The sequence below is a fragment of the Benincasa hispida genome, chromosome 12 (genome assembly GCF_027475165.1).
Source record: "Benincasa hispida cultivar pf3 chromosome 12, pf3_genome.v1.1, whole genome shotgun sequence".
Classification (NCBI taxonomy): Eukaryota; Viridiplantae; Streptophyta; class Magnoliopsida; order Cucurbitales; family Cucurbitaceae; genus Benincasa; species Benincasa hispida.
Window position 1 is genome coordinate 29,794,265 of NC_143489.1, and position 22,497 is coordinate 29,816,761.

General features: G+C 33.3%; 2 protein-coding genes across 3 annotated transcripts; one reads left to right on the plus strand and one right to left on the minus strand.

Annotated features, from left to right (window-relative positions):
* The first annotated feature begins 1,113 nt into the window (after nucleotides 1-1,113).
* Nucleotides 1,114-10,622, plus strand: LOC120092522 (phosphoglucomutase, cytoplasmic). 2 transcript variants are annotated; one of them, XM_039050630.2, is made up of 18 exons: nucleotides 1,114-1,540; nucleotides 2,219-2,300; nucleotides 3,073-3,128; nucleotides 5,612-5,725; nucleotides 5,829-5,891; nucleotides 6,371-6,490; nucleotides 6,571-6,671; nucleotides 7,182-7,241; nucleotides 7,350-7,449; nucleotides 7,547-7,704; nucleotides 7,794-7,889; nucleotides 8,503-8,566; nucleotides 8,662-8,743; nucleotides 8,850-9,025; nucleotides 9,126-9,202; nucleotides 9,718-9,850; nucleotides 10,022-10,138; nucleotides 10,233-10,622. In XM_039050630.2, exons 1-18 carry the CDS (start codon nucleotides 1,460-1,462, stop codon nucleotides 10,302-10,304), a joined length of 1,752 nt encoding a protein of 583 aa, XP_038906558.1. In that variant the 5' UTR covers nucleotides 1,114-1,459; the 3' UTR covers nucleotides 10,305-10,622. The 2 variants fall into 2 exon arrangements, with proteins under 2 accessions (XP_038906558.1, XP_038906559.1); XM_039050631.2 differs by having other exon boundaries at nucleotides 1,118-1,540; nucleotides 3,073-4,771.
* Nucleotides 10,623-11,708: 1,086 nt separating this feature from the next.
* LOC120092523 (Plant invertase/pectin methylesterase inhibitor superfamily) lies at nucleotides 11,709-13,836 on the minus strand. Its single transcript, XM_039050632.2, has 2 exons — nucleotides 12,889-13,836; nucleotides 11,709-12,551 (listed from the first exon to the last, which is right to left on the minus strand). Exons 1-2 carry the CDS (start codon nucleotides 13,799-13,801, stop codon nucleotides 11,860-11,862), a joined length of 1,605 nt encoding a protein of 534 aa, XP_038906560.1. The 5' UTR covers nucleotides 13,802-13,836; the 3' UTR covers nucleotides 11,709-11,859.
* Nucleotides 13,837-22,497: the final 8,661 nt, after the last annotated feature.

Here is a 22,497-nt window from a genome sequence, read left to right on the forward strand (position 1 = left end):
CACAAGGTCATAAGCCTTGGAAAGCTGAAACTCGAAAGGAAAACAAAAGGAAATTTTTACTGGCTTCACGACTAGGGCGTTTTCGACAGTGGACTGGACTCAAGTTTTCGAAATAGGGCAGGAGTCGGGCTCAGCTAGCGGACGACGGTGGCTTCATGATTGGGCGGTCAAGGCGTTTTCGGCAGTGGACTCACGATTGGGTGGTCACTGCGTTTTCGGTAGTGGTTTCACGAGTGGGCACCGGACGGTCGCGACTAGGCGGTTTTCGACAGTGGCTTCTTCACGACTGGGCATTTTTGGTAGTGGACTCACTTCACTTCACGACTGGGCGATCACTTCACTTCACAAGGGAACTAGGGTGTTTTCGACAGTGGTGGCTTCACTTCACAATTGGCGGACAAGTTTTCAAAATGGAAGGGAGGGGCGGGCGGCGGGGACTCAAGAAAGAACCAGAAGAGAAGGGAATTAGGGAAAGGGAAGGAAGAGGAAGGAGAGGAGAAATGAGCTTTTCCCTTTGAGCTTTTTAGTTTTTAATTTTGGGTTTTTTTTAAAGATCTTCTTGGCTCCAAAGTCTAAACTTTACCTATTAATATTATAGACATATATATAAATTAATTATTTTATATTATTCTAAATATATATATATAAAAATAAAAATATATAAAATCGGGGTCGGGGTCGGGGGTAGAGATACTGTCCCTGTCCTTGTCCCGTCCTCAGACGGGGCCCCGATTAATTTTTTCGGTTTGATCCCATCCTCGGTCAAATTGGGAAATCCCCGACTTGAACGGGTCGGGTCCCACGGGTTTTTTTTTGTCAATCCTAATGGGGAGTCCCAACCCCAAAGAGAAATGAACATCTCTATTCCTAACTCCACAAATATATCAGCTTTATATTTTAAAACTCAAATAACCACTCCAAACAATCTCTTAAAATTGATTATGAAAGGATTAAAATGGTCACCTTTAAAATTACCGAAACTAAAATGAGTATTTTAAAAATATAAAAAAACCAAAATAAAAGGTGTAGAAAAATAAGTAGTATTTACAAAATTAGGAAAATTCGAATGCCTTGTACGTACTATTTAATTAAATCTCTCATTCCCATTTCTACACTTGTGTACAAAATAGAATCGGCATCGTTTAGAAGGAGCGGGTCCTGCGAAAGAAAAAGAAAAAGAAAAAAGAAAAAAGAAAAAAGAAAAAGGAAAAAGGGAAAAAGGGAAAAAGGGTTCATCATCTGATTCTCATCTATAACGTAACTGATAATTTATTCCTTCTACGTGGCGTTCGAACTCATCACTTCCCCATCAGTTTCGCTTCCCCCTCTCTAAAATACAATACCACTGAATCAATTCTTCTTCTTCTCTTCTCTTTATTAATTAATCTTCCTTCTCCCATTTCCCCCCATCTCCACTCTCTCTTCCTTCAGTTACCTTCCCCTTTCTTCTCATCCAGACATGGTTCGCTTCAATGTCACCAGGAAGCTCACATCCCCTATCGACGGCCAGAAGCCCGGTACTTCCGGCCTCCGCAAGAAGGTTCCTTCCTTTCCTTCTTATCTTCGTCTTTCATTTCCCCATCGGAATCACGATCTGCCTCTAATTCGTTTCACTTTTCTTTGTTTTCGATTTCTTTTGTTTTTTTTTTCATTGCATTGTTCTGATCTATGTGGATCGGGTTGGTTCCTACTGATCTATCGTGATTTTCATTCGATTAGATCTTGTGTTGATGAGTAGGACTGTAGGAGAAGGATTTTGAGTTCCTTATTGATTCGGAATGTCGGAGGATTTGTTTTCTGAATTTGCAGATTTTAGTGATTTATTATTATTCCGCTTTTGAATAATTTACTCTCTTGATGCGTCTCTTTGTTTATTAATTTGATTGTTTTCTGACTGATGCTGCATGCGCGTTGGATCTTCTTGGTTTTTTTTAGCTATTTCGTTAGAGGTTTTAAATTGGATACGCCACGTGTTGTTTTGTTCTCTTCTCATATCATAGGGATTGACCTGTCTTGTTTTGATTTTTTTTTTCTTTCCATTTTCCTATTCCTTTGAATTCATTATTTGCTGTTCTGAGATGTTCGACTATTTTGGAACAGTGCGAGTTGATCTTTACACAATACGATTATATACTGTTGTTCAGATTATAGTGTAATGCGATGTTCCTTCCTGTCTTTTTTACACTGGACTGATTTTTTATGGCTGGACCTTTTCTAGGTAAAAGTATTCATTCAACCGAACTACTTGGAGAATTTTGTTCAGTCAACATTTAATGCATTGACTGCTGAAAAAGTCAGAGGTAGTGGATCGTTCTCTTAAAATATAACTTCCTAGTAGTTATGCGGAACTTATTTCTTTTACATGATGTTTCTAGTCAATCTCTCTAATAACTTTTAGAAAGAGATAGAATAAGATGCTCGAGTGGTTAAATAGATTTATCTTTCACAATCCTAGAACTAAATGAAACTTCCTCTACCGTAAGTATTGTGTGGAAACTGGAAGTCAAGTCAGCATGGTCAACCCTGTTTTGTTTAATACCTTAATGCTTGAAGATAAACGATTAGGGGAATAAATCCTTTAGATAAGGAAAAAAGAAAAAGATTCTGTAATGTAATGTCAGTTGATGACCAATATTTCCCAGACCTGGCTCTTTTCTTTATTTGCTAATTTGTTCTGATGGGTTTTATCAGTTCATCATTACATATTTCTAATCTTAGCTTTTTAGCGTTGATGGTGGTGCTTGTGCCTTGCCTGACAAAGTCATTAGGTGTCAATATTTTATTTGCCTACTACCAGTCATTACAGTGCTCTATGTTCTCGTTACTCATATTTGCTTTTTGCATGGAGCCTTTGACTGCTCCCTCTTGATTAATTCATTATGCAAGGGTCTCAACTCAACATTTGTTCTTCTGCCCAGACAGAATTCAATTTCTAGTTATGATTCACTTGTTGGCCTTTACGTTAGTTTTTTCACTTAATCTCTATTCTCAAGTAGCTAACTTTTGTTTTCTACTAGGGCATTACTCTTATGGATTTTCCTTTAACAATAATTTATTTTTTGGTGGATAAAGGGGCTACACTTGTTGTATCCGGAGATGGACGCTATTACTCAAAGGATGCTATTCAGGTACTATAGTTTATTTTCATAGTGATTTGCAGGGATGTTTAGGAATTGATTTGAAGGGAAATTCAAGTCAAATCAATGAAAAATAAAATAACTCTTATTATTGTACTTACTCTTATGGATTCTTTTTGATTTATTATTATTATTATTATTATTATTATTATTATTATAGAAACCAAGCTTTTATTAAGAAAGAATACAAAGGGAATATGACAACAATGCCCAACAAAGGTTTCAAAGCTCCATTTTTGCTTTCAAATCAATTCCCAAAAATGAAGGGCCACCACAACTGAAGACCTACCGTGATAAAATGGAAAAAAAATGGGCTTCTAGAGGATAGTTACAAAAATCTTTAGACACAGATGCCAAAAGAGAGGCAATAAATTTGGTCAGAGCCCTCATCCTATTTTTCTAATTCCCTGAAAATTCTCTCATTCCTCTCTAGCCAATATTCTACTAAATAGAAAACAAAGGCTTGCCAAAGAGTATGACCCTTATAACGATAGGCCACAGGTGGCATGAGATTTTCTCCAACATAAGATGACAATCTCTATTGCGAACTATACTCACACTCAATGTTTCTAAAAAGGTGTCCAGACAAGCTAGCGAACTTCAATCTACCAAGAATGTAATTGTAACCCAAATCCTCTGATGACTCCTTGCAAATGATGCACCACTATGGCCCTAACAAGAGAGAGACTGCCCCTGAATGCGGTCCATAGTGTTGACTCTCTAATGTAAGACTCTGATGTAAGACTGGCTAGGAAAAAAAATTGTATTTATTACAATTATCATGGAACTAGAATGAAAAAAGATATCAATGGATGTATTAATTGATACAGATTACAGATACATTATTAATCTCAAGTTTGCATGAGAGCCAGGCAAGGAAGACGTTTATTAAATTGAAAATTGGTGAATTTGACCATGATTAAAAATTACGGGTGGGGAATCCTCTATTTCTCCCTCGTGTTCTTCCTCCCCTTCCTTGGGATTTTGACGTTTCTTGTTTGATAGAGAAATAACAAATGTTATGGAGCCTCTTTCGAGGCTTGGTGGATCCGTGTTTACCTTTTCCATAGGGATTGTTGTATTTGGACTCCTGACCCGTCCAAGGAGTTCTCTTATAGTTCCTTTTTCTATGTTTGAGAGATTCCTCTCTTTCAAGTTGTCCCACTTTCTCCTCATTGTGGAAAGTTCAAATTCCGGAGAAGGCTAAATTCTGTGGCTGGAGGGTCTTGCTTCTCGAGGTGAACTTTATGGATCAGGCTTTGAGACATTCATCCTTAGTTTTAGGTTCTCGGTGGTGCAGACTTTGTACGTGTGTCATTTCCTTGGTGATTGTCGGTTAGCTCACTCTATCTGGGACAGATATTTTCAGCTATTTGGTGTTAGCGTTATGAGGAGCAAGGACTGCGGTCTGCAGTACTATGATGGAGGTGATCCTCTTGGCTTTTGCATCAGTCCTTTCAGGATAAGGGGTGGATTTTATTGCAGGTTTGATTATCTGCCACCTTGTGGGGTTTGTGGCTTCAGAGGAATAATAAAGTGTTTAGGGATGTTGAGATTATTTAGGGGGAGGAGCTTTGGTTCGAGGTTTAACACCTTTGTCTGGATGTCGGTCTCCAAGGATTTTGTAACTATCTGTAAGGACTTATTATTGGGGTTCATTTTCATATAGTTAGTTGCTTATCTCCTTTGGCTTCGACTGTCTTTCTGTATGCCCATGATCCTTTTGTTTTTGTATTCTTTCATTTTTTCTCAATGAAACATGATTTCTCTTTTAACAAAAAGCAAAAAGCAAAAAACAAAAAATTCTTGTTAGATTTGAAGATAGTGTACTGCAATTTTCCTTTTAACATAAGCATGATTGATTTATAATGTTTTTGAATTTGTTTGAGTTATTTAGTTAAGTAACAACCTTTTGCCCTTTTGATTATACAATCTGTATTCTAAGGCTTTCTTATTTCTTTGGTTTTGTTTATTTGAGGAAGATATAAACTAGCTATCCTTTTGGTTTGTCTGTATGCACATGTATACACTATACTTTCTGACTTCTGAGTGACCAAGTTGTATTGTTCTCTCTTTGGGATCAATGATTGATATCATTATGCTGAAAAAGGAAGCGGAAATATGCATGACATTCTTATTCTTTTTAAGGAAATTCCATTTTTGCAAACTTAGTAATTAGTATTGATAGAAATAGGTGAGAACAATCTATTCTTCCTCTTTTACATTCCTGAAACCTAAATGGCATGGTAGGGAGTATTGCTAATAGGCATCCATTTTATGTTAAAGAAAACTCAGCTTCCAATGTGAAACAACTAATTTTTCCATCAACACAACATAGGTCACCACTAATGGAAGACAATTTTCTGGAATTCTGTTCAAAACTATTTTTAGTTTTTCCATTTTACACGTCATATGTCCTTTATTGAATTGATGTCATGTAATCCATATCTTACATTGCCATGTTTTAATTACAGATAATAACTAAGATGGCTGCAGCAAATGGGGTGCGACGTATTTGGGTTGGTCAAAATGGGTTGCTTTCAACTCCTGCTGTGTCTGCTGTCATACGTGAAAGAGTTGGGGTTGATGTAAGTGGGATTACTTTTATACATTAGCTAGAATTCTAGCTTCAAGATGATGATATTTTAAGTCTTTAACTATGGTAGCCATGAAAGTAACTTTTCATACCAGGGATCCCGAGCATCAGGAGCATTTATTTTGACTGCAAGTCACAATCCAGGAGGTCCTAATGAGGTAGTTATCATCTAATTGCTACTTTTTCCTCTCTCTGTTCTGAATGACGTTCCTAAATTAAGTCAATTGGTGTCTGGCAATATCTTCCATTTTTTAGTACATTTGTTTCTTGAAGGAGAAAAAGAAAAAAAAAAGGATAAATAAAAAGACTAACAATGCCTGCAAATGAATGGCATTCTTTCTCGTTTATTTCATAGGAATCGTAATAGATCATCAATTGGCCAGGAGTTGGTTGTATTCTTTTTGGTCATCATGAGCTGTACTCTCCTAGGATTTTAGAATTAAAGAAGTGTATTCCTACGTTTTCTGTACTTCCTGCTTCAATGCATGTGGTTACTTAAAGAAGTGCATGAATAGTTGGGAATGGGATGCACTAAAAGAGCATTGGCGCATCTAGAGGACATAGAATTGTTACTTTGATCTAAATTACCTTATTATTTGTTATACGTTATTTATTATGGGGAAGAAAACCTTTGCAGGATTTTGGGATTAAATACAACATGGAAAATGGTGGACCTGCACCTGAGGGAATTACTGATAAGATCTATGAAAACACAAAATCAATAAAGGAGTACCTAATTTCTGAAGATCTACCTAACGTACTTTCCCACTCTCATATTAAAATTTCTACATACTCATCCCTTAATTCTTGTTTATCAAGACATGTTGTTTGTCTTAGGTGGATGTTTCCACAATAGGTGTTTCTAGCTTTAGCGGACCAGAAGGACAATTTGATGTTGAGGTTTTTGACTCAGCTAGTGACTATGTGAAGTTGATGAAGTAAGCTTTGTTGATCAATATTATTTATCATTATGACAACATGTTATATCATTATTATTGCTATTTCTTCCTCCATTTCTTTCCTTCGTTATTGTGTGCCTTCCTTTATTTACTGATGGAGATGTTTTGTGATTACTCATTGTCAGGTGTCGTTGGTTTAAATTAATATAGAACCAGCGCTAGGTAGTCAATTATCATCATTGTTTACCTTGTCAACCTGTGATGGTGCATGCTTATTTTCTCTTCTGCAAAAGACGGACTTCTTTGTTTTATCACAATTAGATGGTCTTATTAAATGTTTTCCCCCTTCGAAACTTCTTGTACAACGAGTGACGAGGTCAACATCCTCATCCAGTTTAGAAGCAATGCTTCAGAAACTCTCATGGTCTTGATGTTTCTATGCTATTTCTTTTTTGGATGTTTGGTAATTGAATTTATAAGCTTCTATCAATGAAATCATTTCTTATCCAAGTTTCAGTTCTCTTGATGTTGTTTCCCTCAATTTAACAGGTCAATATTTGATTTTGAATCTATCCACAAGCTTCTATCCTCTCCCAAATTCTCATTCTGGTATGTAGATCCTCCGGAGGAACCATTTTAAGAGGAACATTAACCTCTATATGTGTAATTTTTGATGTTATGGCCTTAAATACTAAGACCAACATGTTTCTTTTGAAGTTATGATGCTCTACATGGTGTTGCTGGAGCTTATGCAAAACGTATTTTTGTGGAAGAGCTTGGTGCACAAGAAAGCTCATTACTGAACTGCGTTCCTAAGGTTGTCTTCCCTTCAGTACATATTTTGGCTTTCCTTGTATAATCATTACCTAAAACTCATCTTTTACCTTTCTTTATTATCTTGACTGATATAACAGGAGGACTTTGGAGGAGGCCATCCTGACCCTAATCTGACTTATGCGAAGGAATTGGTTGCTCGTATGGGATTGGGTAAATCAAGCTCTGGAGAAGAACCTCCAGAATTTGGTGCTGCTGCTGATGGTGATGCAGATCGCAATATGGTTCTTGGTAAAAGGTAGTATAGTTTTGCCTAACCAATAGTACTGATATGTAATAACATTTCCTTTTCACTTATTCTTTATATTATTCATTGTACTTTTACAGGTTTTTTGTCACTCCTTCAGACTCTGTTGCCATTATTGCTGCTAATGCTGTTGAAGCTATTCCATACTTCTCTGCTGGTTTGAATGGTGTTGCCAGGTGCTACTTTCTGTTGCTTTTTTAAAAAATTTGAAAAAACATACTCCTGAAAACCAGCTTATCTTTTCTGGAAATCAAATATTTTATCATCCTGCTTGTTGCATGTGGACCTCCAATCTTCATGACTTGCAATCTAAGATATGACCACTTGGACTTGTCAATATTGTATAAAATTGCATTACTTCCAAGTCTGTATTCAATCCACAGTTCAATTTGCAAATTTGGTTAAAGTTGGAAGTAATTCAAGTTTTAAGTTTGTTGTTAAATGAACTAGTGAATATAAAAACTAAACCGTTAGGATCTGATCTTATATAAAAATATGGTTTTGATAATTAGCATGGTAGCATCTTTTGGGTTACTGCATAATGTATTTCATTGGGTAGGGTTTAAATCATATGATAATGGAATAAGTTTATGGTGAATAAACTGTCTATTTTAAATTTACTGTGGAAGAACTCAACAAATTTTGTAGATGTCGGACATCTGGGCTATTTAATTTTTCTCATATGCATCATTAGGGAACTTCCTTTATTCTTTGGTCTCCTTTGAGCATTTAAAACTGTTTTAGAAAAATCATTGAACTTATTTGATTTTCTAACCCTAATATTTCTAGGAGCATGCCAACGTCTGCTGCACTAGATGTGGTTGCCAAAAACTTGAAGTTGAAGTTTTTTGAGGTCAATTCAAGACTTGCTTTTATCTTGAACTTTACAGGTTGTTTGCATCTTGTGTACTGACAACTAATTTGGTTATTTCTATATATTTTCTCCAGGTTCCCACTGGCTGGAAATTTTTTGGTAATTTAATGGATGCAGGAATGTGCTCCATCTGTGGTGAAGAAAGTTTTGGAACTGGTCAGCCTCTGATTTTTCTAACTTATTTAAATTTCTGGTTGTTCGAGACCTGATAGAATCTGTTCTAAACTGATTTTTTTTTCTTTTCTACCAATTTCTTGAACAGGATCTGACCATATTCGTGAGAAAGATGGAATTTGGGCAGTTTTGGCTTGGTTATCTATTCTTGCTTATAAAAACAAGGCAAACCTTGATGGTGGAAAGCTTGTGACAGTTGAAGATATAGTTCGCCAACATTGGGCCACCTATGGTCGTCATTATTATACTAGATACGATTACGAGGTATTAATTTTGGTTATTCAGATTCTTTTAAGATGCAGATGTTGTCGTAAATGGACTTGACATTTCTGATTTTTATGGATGTTTTTTTGTTATGTATTAGAATGTTGATGCTGGAGCAGCAAAGGATTTGATGGCAAATCTGGTGAAGCTGCAATCTTCACTTGCCGAAGTTAATGGGTATGCTTTTTTGTGTTTATTCTGTCACTTGAAAATGAACAAGTTCTCTAGCCTATATGCAATTCGCTCTCATTTAAGTGTTACCCAGATACTGTTTTCTTTTTTTTTTTTTTTTTTTGGGAGTGCAATCCTACAAATTGACAACTCTCTCGTCCTTGGGCTTTCCTTTTTCGTTTATAAGTGGTAAGCCCCTAGGTAGTGAACGTTCGACTCTTTGAGAGTATTTATTTACAATGAACTTAGTTTAGGATGAAAAACTCCAGGGGTAAGTTCTTCACAGACAAAGGAGTGTTCAACTTTCAGAACAGCTTAGTTCGGTCGAAACTGAGCTGAGTTGAATTTTCTGAGTCTTCTCATGTTAGTTTCAGTTTGTTACTTGTTTAAATTTGAAAATCTTGTTTAGCTTATCTTCCGTGTTGTTGGCAAAGAGTTCTGAACTCTTCCTTAAATTTTCGTCCATTATCTTTTTGTCTAATTTGTCCTCTTTGATGGATAAACCCTGGCATTCAATGCAGAATTGTAAAGGGAATCCGTTCAGATGTGTCAAAAGTTGTCCATGGTGATGAATTTGAGTATAAAGATCCAGTTGATGGTTCCATCTCCAAGCATCAGGGTATTCGATATTTGTTTGAGGATGGTTCACGACTGGTGAGTTAATTTTTTTGGAGTTGCCTTTCCAGCTCCCCATTCGATAGCGTATATATACACTAATCATAACTTTTACTAAACTCTGGAGGATCCAACAGAATCCCTAAAATTGTGTGAGCAAAATTAGTAAAAATGAAGAGTTACATATTCTCAACATTTTCATGGTTGCAGGTCTTCCGCCTGTCTGGAACTGGCTCTGAAGGTGCAACAATTCGGCTCTACATCGAGCAATATGAGAAAGATCCATCAAAAACTGGGAGAGATTCTCAGGAAGCTCTTGCTCCTCTGGTCAGATCTCTCCCCATTTTAGAAAAGACACTGTATAAAATCCATTTTTGTAGAGTATCCGATTTGTATTGACTTGATCATTATCTCGTTTCAGGTGGAAGTTGCTCTTAAGCTCTCAAAAATGCAAGAATTCACCGGCCGATCCGCTCCAACCGTCATTACATAAATGACTATACACACCCATGATTTTGAAGAAATAATTGTTGCAAGCTTGCGGTGGCGCAAGATATATTAAAACATCATTGTAAGTGCTTCCAGAGTGTTTGCTTGGCGGGAAAACTTTAGCCTACATAAATTTTTGGGTTTTGATTGTGTTAATAATAATCTTGATGCTTCTTATGAAGCTCGACTAGACTAAGTTATAGAATATAAATATATATAATTAAATCAATGTGGTTTTACCCATTTTTGTTATACGTTGCCTTATGTACCAAATTGCTAATTAAAGCTTCATAACTATTTCGATGTCCAATTTTGGTTTGCAGTTCCTGGCTTCATTATCTCACTTTTCCAAATGAATGTTATTGGTTTGTCTATCAGTTTAATTCCTTGTGCTTGCAAAAACTAAATATATACTTCTATCTCATTTTTTTCTTGGGGGTTTGCTTCTTTCAAAACTTAGAAGGAAAAACAGAAAACCCGAATGACAATCTCAGAGCTTTGATTGGGAAATTGCATTTGGAATAGTTGTGTTTTTAAAGGACTTTTAATGCGGTTCGTTTAAATAAAGTAATCAAAGGAAATTTTTTAGTATATGATTCTGTCCATAAGAGTCGAACTGAAATCAGGAGGCCTCACTTTTGAGTGTGGAACTGTACTCACTCATTCTCCAGTCCTTACAATTTATTTAATTTGCTACTGAAATTAAATAGAAAGAGCTGCAGACTGAAATTAAATAGAAAGAGCTGCAGAGTCAAAGTCAACATATACTTCTTTGGTTTTCTCGTGAAAAAAGAGAGTCGGGTAGTCTCTACTAAACTTTGTGCTTATTGTATTTTGTTGCGGTAATTTCATTCATTCTATGTTAGTGTTGGGATCTCGAATAAATAATTATTTAACTATTATTATTCTTTTTTTCAAAAAATTATATTTATTTTAAACTTTACATAGGCACATTTTTTTCCGGATTTTTATTACACTTTTAAGGTAAATCTACATCCTACATTGATTGAACAAGATAAAGTGTTTTTTTTTTTTTTTTTTTAAATGATATTAGAGTAGAATTAAGTCTTTCATGTTAGGATCTTAGAAAAGAAAAGAAAAGAAAAGAAAATAGTCTTTCATATATTTTCTCTTTACTATTATTATCAAGGTATAGAAATCTTTCAACTATAATAAGCTATATACCCAACCATAAAAGTCTTTCAACTATAATAAGCTATATACCCAACCTTTCTCTCAAACAAATCCTAACATCAGTTACCCAACATTTTACCCCACCCCACTTTTCTCCTATTTGGGCTGTTTTCTTATATCTGAGTGTTTGTCTATAGTATACACTGGTCATGGAATTGGGAACCTCTTACAAACTTTTGGATATGATGTATTTTTACAATTTTATTTTTCCTATTTCTACCGCATTCAAATTTCTGTATAATTTTTTAACCACTTAAAATACACCACTACACTATCAAAAAGTCAGCAGAAGCTACTATTTTGACTGGTGCGTATCTTTCTTTCTTTTTTTTCTTATCTATACTTGGATAAGTTTAATATCATAATCATAGCCCATTTGCAAATGGCACTCCGGTGGCCGGAATCCAACTTCCTCCTTCAAGGAAACTTTCCACCGTAAATCTCTCCGCCTCCGCCGCACTCGTCATCACATGGTATCCCGGCCACTGGACCCTCCCTTTCGTATATGCTCCACCACCTGTGTTCATAAACTCCCCATAATAAACCGTCCTCAGACCGAAATCTCCGGCCCAAGGAAGCCACCCGGCCGGTTCAATCAGACCGTCCAAAAAGCTCTTCATTATCACCGTCCTCGAATACGGCTTCCACGGTCTCCCCAAATAAGTTCCGTACAAACCCTCCACCGGCTTCAAGTCCGGCGCCGCCTGAATGACGGAATTGTGGATTACGAATCCCGTGTTCTCATTTGGGTCGGACCTCGCATGCGCCGTGATGGTGTTTTTCTGGTTCATCATCGGCTTTCTGACGAAGATGTTGCAGTTTTGAAAAACGGCAACAGCGTCGCCGAAAATGAAGTCGACAGTTCCGTAAATGTGGCATTCACGGTAGAATTGGCGGTTGGAGTGGGCGTATAGAGTATCTTGGTAGCCTTTAAAGCTGCATCGGTAGAAAATTGACCGATCGGCATTAGATCGGAGTGCAACGGCTTGGTGTTTCTCTGGCCCCGCCGTGTTCTCAAACGTCATGTCTTTGGCGATGAACCCTTCACCGGCCACCGCTGAATTTACCATCAATATATCTTGGCTTAAATAAAAATTTAGTTGGCATTTCAATCAATTTGTTCCATGCGAATTACTTCTTTTTTGGGCAGTTTTGAATCCTTGTCAATTTGGGTGATATGCTCTATTTTATACAAAATTGAAAGTTTAAAATATTATTTCGCACAAACTTTAATTTCATATTTAATAGATTGATTCACTTAAAAAATATCGGAGCTTTTAAATTCAAAATTATTCGAAACTATTTATATATATATAACTAGTGGATCTATTTGCATGCATGGCAGGGAAGTAAATTAACAGAAATTTTGAATCAAAACGTAAAAATTTACGAACCAAAAGTGGCTGATTGGAAAGTTGTTGATCCATCTTGGACATTTTTCATGGCTGTGACGATCGTCCTATCCATTCCATCTCCAATCATCATTACATTCTTCATCCCCTTCTTAATCACAACATTCTCTTTGTAAATCCCACCTTTTACATATATAACAAACCTTCGACATCCCTTTGTCGCATCCTCCGCCGCTGTCACCGCCTCCGATATTGTCCTAAAATCCCCGCTTCCATCTTGTGCCACCACCATATCCGCACGATTTCCGACCGTGCCCTGAAGGAGAATCCTATCAACATCGTAAATCCACTGAGGAAATGAGCCACCTAGCAACCGCCTGCCACCGGAGGTGGAGGAACTAGTGGGGGGCACCGCCACAGCGGCCTTTGTGATGGCAAGAGAATTGCTGACCAATTTTGAGAAGTTACTCAAAATTTGAAATGGATCATCAAACGAAAATAATCCGAAATCTCGAAATCCATCTTGGCATGTTTGATGGTTGGCTAATGAAGCGCTTAGCAGCGTCAAGTGGTCAATCGAGGAGTTGACACTCATGGAGCTCATTGCCAAACGATTGAGCTCGGTGATCGAATCCTCATAGAGTTCCAAACAGTCGATTAAAGCGAATTTAGTCCTGTCATCATCATCAAATGAATCAAGATCCATGGCGAAGCGAAGATGGTCATGGACCACCATGGCTTGGTTCAAAGTGGCTCGAATGGTCAAGTTTTGATAGCGGGTGATGACAGAAGTTTCGTCAATATCGGCAGTCAATACGTTGTCGTTTGGGTTTATGTAATGGAAGCAGAGGTCTGGATATGGGGTTTGGGAGCAAGACATGAAATTATTGAAGCTTTTGCCATGGATGATCATAAATAGTAATGAAAAGAGAAGAAGACAATGCAGCATTTTCATGGTAATGACTTATTATTAAGAATGGAGTTTGTTTCTTTGTGCACAAGTGTGTTGATATTATTGGTAAGTGAATAGAAGGGTTTTATATATAGGCAAAGAATGAGGGAGCTTTTGGTAATTAAACAAAACTTATATTTTGGAAAAGTATTATTATTCTCAAACTTAATATTAACAAAAATTATTAAAGCATATGTTATCTTCATTCTCGAAATATAATCATTATTGGGTATTCCACACCAATCAAAAATTTTTTTTTTTTTTGAAAAGAAGTAAAAAGAATTTATCACATATGAATCCGACAATTGAGTAAGATCCACAAAAATAAGTGTAATCTAGAATAGAGCTAAGTATTTTTCTTATATAAAATATAAGGATAGCCTAGAATAGAGTTAAGCATTTTTCTTATATAAAATATATGTAGCGGGTCAAGCAAGTGCTATTTTTTACTAAAAAAAAAATACTTACCTCCCTCACTAATTATGAGTAACTACTTCTTTTCTTTTATGTTGCTACTTCCATTGGGTATAAAATATTAAGGGGCATATGAGGTAAGAAGTTGATTATTATAGTCCTAAATTATTATAGTTGGTTTATAATAGTTTGTGTTTGGGTATAGGTGTAAACTATTTTAGTTTGAGAATGGAATAGTAAATATCTTAACACAAAATAAAAAATGATGAATTTAAAATAATAAAAATTGTAGTAAATAGTAATTATGGTAGTAAATGAGAGTTTTGAAATAATTTTAACGATAACTAATTTGAGATTTTGAAATAACATTTACTATAATAAGAGATGATTATTATAATCTTAGGATAGTTCTTGTCCTAAACGCCCATTTAGTATATTTATTTATTACATATAAGATAATCAAAGTAAAGAAGTGGTAGGTCATAAATTTTCTGAATGGACATTTTCATTATATTGGAAGAAATCGATGAAATATCAAGAAAAAGAAAGTATCGAACTATAAATGATATATAAACAATAAGCATTTAAATCCAATAGCAAAGTATAAAATATTTATTTTTTATTGAGTAAAATAATTTTTAAAAATTTTTCCAAAAATATATATCATCGACATTTTATCGATAGTCTTTATCGATATTTTAAAATTAAATTTCAATATGTCCATCAATATGGATAATACTTGGGTGCATCACGGGTATCACCCATTTTTATAAATCATTTTTCACCACTCATATGACAAGTTATGGTTAAAAAATATGGTGAGATGTACAAAAATAGATGATGTCTGGGATACACCTAAGTATTTTTTCAACGATATAGATATTTTAAACATGAAACAATTCCAAAGAAACAAACTTATTATTTAAAAGATTTAGATTTCAAAAGTAAAATTAATTGTTATTTTATCTCAACTGTCACATGTGTGTGTTTGTGATTGTACATCAATTTTATTAATTGTAATTAGATATAATTTTACTGATCATAAAATTTACAGATATAAATAATATTAATTAATTAAAATTAATAATGGATATATTGGAACACTCCCATTGGCCATTGTTTTCTAATACACATGAAGCTTGAGCTTTGACTATGAAATGTAGGTTGTAGATAAAGTTGCTACTTGGTTGTTCAAATAATTTCCCCCCCTTTTTTTTTATCCCTTCATCCACTTGTAATTATGCCACGTGGCATCATCAGAGAGTTCATCTAAGACTCGAATGGACACGTGTCATAATGTCAGTCTTGAACTAGACTTGATTTCTCTATGGTTTTGATCTCATGATAAGGGTGAATGAGTACTTAAAGTTCTCAAAGCCTCTTTAATTTAGGCTTAAAAAGTAGAATCTCTTCAAATTAATTAGGGCAAAATCTCTGCCTTTTCATTTTATAAAGATGTATGATTAATCTTTATTATTTGAAGTTCCAAAATGAAGTTTCATCATCTTTCATTTATATCCATTCAAATGTATTGATTTACGTGTAAAGACTAATGACAACATCAAAATTTAAATCTTTATAATTAAGTAGGTAGTTTAGTAGAAATGTTTGTCATAATGATGACTAGTTTCTTGGATGACAGAGTCTATCTAGTAGGGAATCTAAAAATCGAAATTTGAAAATAATGGATTCAATGAAAATAGAAGTATTTCATGTTTTCAAATATGTGTTTGGTGGTAGATTTAGAAGTTGGATTTTAATTCAAACAATAGTTTAAAATGCATTTGATACTGTGTTTATAAATCATAAAATTAGTTGTAGTTAACTACTAAATATTATTTAACAATAAACTATTATTATTTTATTTGTGAATATGTTTTATGATTTAAAAAAAATTGTATTAATTATTATTTTAAATATTATACGATTTATAATATATTATATATTACATATTTTATTTTTTAAAAACGTATTTAGTTTATAGTATGACATAGTGTATTTCTAATTTTTTTAATCTTTATTTAATATAAATCTATTTTTATATTTTTAAATTTCAAAATGGAAAATTATTTCAAATGGTAAAACTGTTGAAAATATTTACAAGATATAACAAAATTTTAAAACTATTAATGATAGACGTTGATAGAAACAGATAGACTTCTATTAGTGTTTATCAATGTCACTAATAGACACTGATAGACCTGATAGAAGTGTGTCAATTATTGATAGTTCTAAAATTTTGTGTTAATCATTGATAGTTCTAAAATTTTACTATATTTTGATTCATTTTTCTATATTTAAAAACAACCCTTTCAAAATTAATGAAAATATAAAAATGTTATCGAATTTGAATTATTTGAATTTTAGAACCCAAAAATAATTTTTAGAAACAGAATCGAGTTGTTGTCAATTATATATTTAATAAATTCAATGGATCTTATTTAATGGCATTTTTTAAAGACAAAATATATATTTGACAAAAAAACAAAAAAAAAACTAATGTGTTAAACTCATCAGACAACTATACATTTGGCTAATATGTTTTTCACACTTTGATTTTCGTTCCTTTTGTGTAAAAGGAAAAATTGGAAATGATTTTTCCTTTTTTTTTTTTTTTTTTTTTTTTTAAGAATTCGAAGATAGAAAAATGAACACAAATATAACAAAATTTCACAATCTACATGTGATAAGTCGCGATAGATTGCGATAAATAGACAGTCTACCGTGATCTATCGTATCCTAGCGTAGATAGATTATGATATTTTACTATTATTTATAAGTATTTTCAATAATATTTTGTCATTACTTCTAAAGATTGGCTATAATTTTACAAACTACATTAAAATAAGAAAAAGTTAAGTATAAAGCAAAAATGGAAAGTGAAAAAACTTTTGTTTTATGGTTGTCCAATTGTTTTCTTATCTAATGACATTTTGTTTCAATATATAAAAGAAATTATATAATACTAATATCAATGGATCTGTTTAATAATTATGTGTCATAATAATTAATTGGTTAAATCCTATTTTAGTCCCCGAACTTTGAATCTTGTTCTATATTTTAATTTCTAAACTTTAAAAAACGTCAGTTTTAGTCCCTAAACTTCTACAAGGTGTTTATTTTAGTCTCTACTATTGAAATTATGTTAACTCTTCAACAAAAATGACGATTGTCTTTAATGTCAATTTTAAATCGACATTATAGATGACTAAGATTTCAATGTCAATTATCTTCAATGTTAGTTTTCAACTGACATTGAATATTGTCTTCAATGTTAGTGTTTAACTGACATTGAACATCATCTTCAATGTCGTTTTTTCACATAATTTTTGTCAACAATTGTTTGATATTAAATGTCTGTCATCATTTTATCATTGATAAAAAAAATATATATACATATTTTTTTTGCTTACACACGTGCAAATCAATAACATTTCTTTTTTTTTTTTAAAAAAAAAAACAATAATATTTCTTTTACCTGTAAATGTACAAAATAAAATCTCAATTGCTTTTGTATATAAAATTCAACTTTCAAAAAACACAAAGATTAACTAATTCACAACAAAGAAAGGGATAAATTGTTTAACTAAGTAATATATCAATAAGTTACATTGATCAATAATACATAGAGCTCTAAAGTCTAAAGAATGAGACTTAAACCTAATAAACAATATATCTTATAGACATACGAACACAAACTAAACAAAGTTATCAAACCTAGCAACTCAACTCAACAATGTAAAGAAATTCAACCTAATGATTTGGCTTCTAGTAAATCTTGTGGGTCTCATATCTGGATATGCATATGAATTGACTTTAAAGGTTGTTGCAAAGAATGCATCAATGTTGAAATCAGTCTACTTTGAGCAATGTTCTCTTGAGAAACAAACTAACACATCAGGACGAACATTCAGCAAGAAATAGAAAAATGAAAAATGAAAGAAAGAGAAAAATGAAAAATGAACAAACTAAGAGGTTTTTTGATAAACAACTAGGAAATGAACAATAAAATACCAATTAGAAACAATAAAGTAAGAGGTTAAATGGGCAATAACATACTAATTAGAAACAAAAAAAAGAGGTTTTGTTCAGAAAATACAAGTAATATCTAATATGCACTAACTTGTTTATTTGCACAACAAAGGCAACTGCACCTTGCAACTCTTCTTACTGAACAAATACAAAACAAAAATGATTGAAATTGGGTAATAAACTTTACTCATAAACAACTTAAACGAATATTACTAATATCAATACTTTAAAAAAAAAATGTGGACAGTTTAGAGAGTTATTCAAAAAAATAAAAAATAAAAGCCAAAAAAACAGATGGATTCAAAAAGAGCAGAACATAAACATGAAAAAAATCAAAAGATCACACCATCTACAAATATAACCAACAAACTAAAAGACCGATATAATATGATTCAAAAAATTATCTCCGATAACATTGCATGCAGAAAAATTCCTAGAGATGCATATAATTATTTGTACCGACTATTAGAAGGAATTTTAATGAAGCAGTCCTCCAATGCTTTCACATACATCACAAGGTCATCAACACAACTGCATGAAGAAATAATTTAAATGAAAGTAAATACAAAGATTTCTTTCGGGTATAATTTGATATACACAATAATGAGATGTGCATCTCTTCCTTTGTCAATTTTAATGATTCTAAGAAGAGTGTCATTGAAAAGAAATGCTACTCCAAGCACCAACTTCATAATAGCCAATATTAAGGAATTAATAATAATATCTTACAGATAAATGAAAATGTAACTGCAAATTTAAATGTTAAAGTAGGAAACGTTACCAAAACTTAACCTGAAGCTAAGTTTACTAAGTCTTATATTTGGAAAAATTTTTGGCAACATAGCGACACTACCACAATAAAACAGAAAATTTACCTTGAACCTGTTCAAAGAAACACACTCTTAATAATATTCTACAACCACTTCTTTTCAACAGAATTACCAGAATTCCCAAAAACCGAATATTCAGCACTTCATAAAACAAATCTAACAAAATTTGTTAAAAATTAACAACCTATATTCAATGACAACTCAAGCAAACTAAACTAAGACCTATTACAAGTTCTCAACTCAAACGACTAATTAAGAACCAACTTAAATTTAAAACAGTTTTAAATTCCAAACATTCAAAATAACCAAAATTCTCCCGAGGCACCTGATACCCACCTGACTTGCTATGTAACACAAATTCACAAGGTAACATCTTACACTTTCTAAAAACAAGGCCATCGATGTTCTTCTAAACATATTTTATGTCAAACCACATAAATGATAACATGCTTTACATATTAAAATCAACATAAGGAACATCCATGCATACCCAATCAACTCAGAGTACTTCACAAATTCATAATAATATAAGTAATAATTATACATAACACAAATAAATTGTGCAACATGCTCATACACAAGCAAACAGTGGGTAAATACTATGGGTAAATGTCGAAACTCACTAAATAAGGGGGAAAACACTGTTGGAAGACTTTTGAGGTTGCTACCAAAGAAATTAGAATTATAATTCAAATGTATTTACAGAGAAAACCACATATGTGTATCACAAAGACACGTCAACCTTTAAAGTATGTGTTGAAGGAAATTTTCGAAAAAGATCCTTTGAGAGGAAGTAAAGATCGACCAAAATTCTATTTTTCATTGAATATAAGTTTTACAGTAAATAAGAACAAGATATGTATTTTCTTAAATTATAGCATGCTTTAAATAAAATACTTAGGGTTTCAGAATCCCTTACCTTTGAAGAACCATTTTTTCAACAACTCTCTTGTACAAGCCACAAACGGATCACCTTCTCCACGCGGAACTCCTTCTTCAAAAGAACACCATCACTTGAGAACCCTTTGCATTCTCTTGGGATAAAGGATTCAAGCAAGAGTTGTGGGTTTTGCTTGAATCCTTGGAAGAGGGAAAAAGATGGAGAGGAGGAGAGGGAAGAGAAGAACTTTTCTTCTCTGTTAATTTTTTCAATAAGAGCTCTTCTCTCAGAGCCAATTGAGGAAGAAGATGAAAAATCTCCAACCACCTTAATCACTTCCCACCTAAAAACATTGAGAGAATAAGGGGAGGGAGTTGTAACTCATTCCCTTTAATTAATTTCAATTAAATTAATAATATATATACATGAATAATAACTACTTTATAATACATATACACTATATTTTATATCAAATATAACATATAGCCTATAGTTTATATTGCATCAAATACAACATAAACTATAGATTTTATTTTCTCTAACCAATATATGACATTTAATATAGATCACATTTATATTAAATTCACTTATATGAATCTCATCCATATAATTGATATTTGGATCATATCCAAATATTTAATTCCTCTCAATATAAATCATATTTATATTTAATTACATGAATCTCATTCATATAATTGGTATTTGAATCATATTCAAATTCCTCTCATATTACCTTAAATTATAATGTATTAAATACATTATATTAATTATATCACATGTATAATCAATTTAATTAATTACATCATATATAATTAATTCCCTCAATTAATTTGAACACTTCAAATTAATCCAAAATTAATTCTCAATTAAATCCCTGTTGAGCTACAGAGGGGACCTTATGGACCTATAGATTGAAGCTCCAACGATACATAGATAATTAATTAAATTACCCAACATCTGTTAACTGTTGGTCACTTCATTAAAGACCAACAGCTGCACTCTTTGATAAATTTCTGTGTCCATTGGATATAACCAATTAACAGTGCAATGACCCTTCACAAATTGCTTGTAAGTACAACTGGACCAAAATTACCGTTTTCTCCCTGTAGTTGCATCTAACTCCTTAAGTACCACTGATTTCTCTAATGAACAATAAGTCATAGTCCCACTATGACCAAGTCCCTCTTGAGCCACGAGAGGGTGTGGCCACTATGTTCAAGACTCAGAATCAGCCCTTAAGGGAGAAATTTATCTACTTGTCCCTACATCGGGGAAGGAATGAATTCCATCTTATGTAGCTGTGTTCCAAGCTCCCCAGTCAGACGAATCTCCAAAATGGTAGGCTTGTTGAGTTGGCAATCTGACCACTCTCACCCATACAAATCAAAGGAGTGCCTTCATGGACAGGAGTTCACAACTCACTCAGGATTCAGGTCATGTCACATGTGGTCATCTTAATGAAATGTAAGTCTTTATTATTAACAACGTTATATAAAGAGACTAATCATTTCGTGGTTCGATCTTATACAAGCTCTTTGTATAGGATACCCCTGCTCACATGTCTCCACATGAACGATCAAGATCAGATCATTTATAGCACTTTACAACACTTGTAACACCTACAAAGCGGGTCGTATCCATAGTGTCACCAAGATAAGGTACTCAGCCTTATCCATCTACTACAGATCGTTTAGGTTATTGCTTAAACAAGATTCACTTGTATGTCTCTACATACTTGTTTAAATTACATGAAATAACCTCGAATCTTAGTTTATGGATTGAGTATATGCTTATAAAATAACATTTATTTTATTAACAACAATATGTTTATACAGAGTTTACAAACTACGAGATTACAAAGAGATTTAGGACACCAATCCCAACATGCATGAGTACTAAAAATATTTGACAGTAAAGAAGAATTTGTGGATGAAAACGATAGTAGACATGTTTAAAACTCCACCTAAAGCACATAGGATAAGAACATCACATTCATGAACTATAAGATCGTTCGGGTCAAAGCCACCCGTACCTTGAAAATTTACTAGACTGTTGGTCTTTTCTTTATAATAAAAAAGGTTGGGTACATTAACCCTGTTTGGATTCATTAGAGTGCCAGTGATAACACTCGCTACAACAACTTTTTCTCCTTTTTCATGGATAAGCCTTGCGGCCCAAGATCTCATGTTAAAAAATCCCTGTTAATTGTAGTTCATAGAGGTTTCTTCAATTGAGATGCTGAATTATTTTAAAGAGAATGCAAAACAATGTTAACACAACCATTAAGTTTGCAAGTTTGAATTTCAATGTACCTGAATAACAAATTGTAAAAACTTTGATTTTCTTCAGCTGAATTACATTCTAAATTCATTCAAAAATCAACATCACCTCTGCCTCTTGTAACATCCACAAAAAACAAAAACAAAATTACATTATAAAATCATCCCACACCCATAAATCACAATAAAAGCTAATTTGCAAAATATTTTTCTATATGATATATTCATTACATGCAAGAAAAATACAAAAGCACCACTAACATT

Excerpts from the sequence above, each read along its gene's own strand:
- LOC120092523 (XM_039050632.2), bottom strand. The coding sequence starts at position 13,801 with ATGAAAATGCTGCATTGTCTTCTTCTCTTTTCATTACTATTTATGATC. Across the intron at positions 12,552-12,888 it reads TTTCCAATCAGCCACTTTTG|CGGTGGCCGGTGAAGGGTTC; the intron begins GTTCGTAAATTT and ends TGGTAAATTCAG.
- LOC120092522 (XM_039050630.2), top strand. The coding sequence starts at position 1,460 with ATGGTTCGCTTCAATGTCACCAGGAAGCTCACATCCCCTATCGACGGC. Across the intron at positions 1,541-2,218 it reads CTTCCGGCCTCCGCAAGAAG|GTAAAAGTATTCATTCAACC; the intron begins GTTCCTTCCTTT and ends GACCTTTTCTAG. Across the intron at positions 7,705-7,793 it reads AATATGGTTCTTGGTAAAAG|GTTTTTTGTCACTCCTTCAG; the intron begins GTAGTATAGTTT and ends GTACTTTTACAG.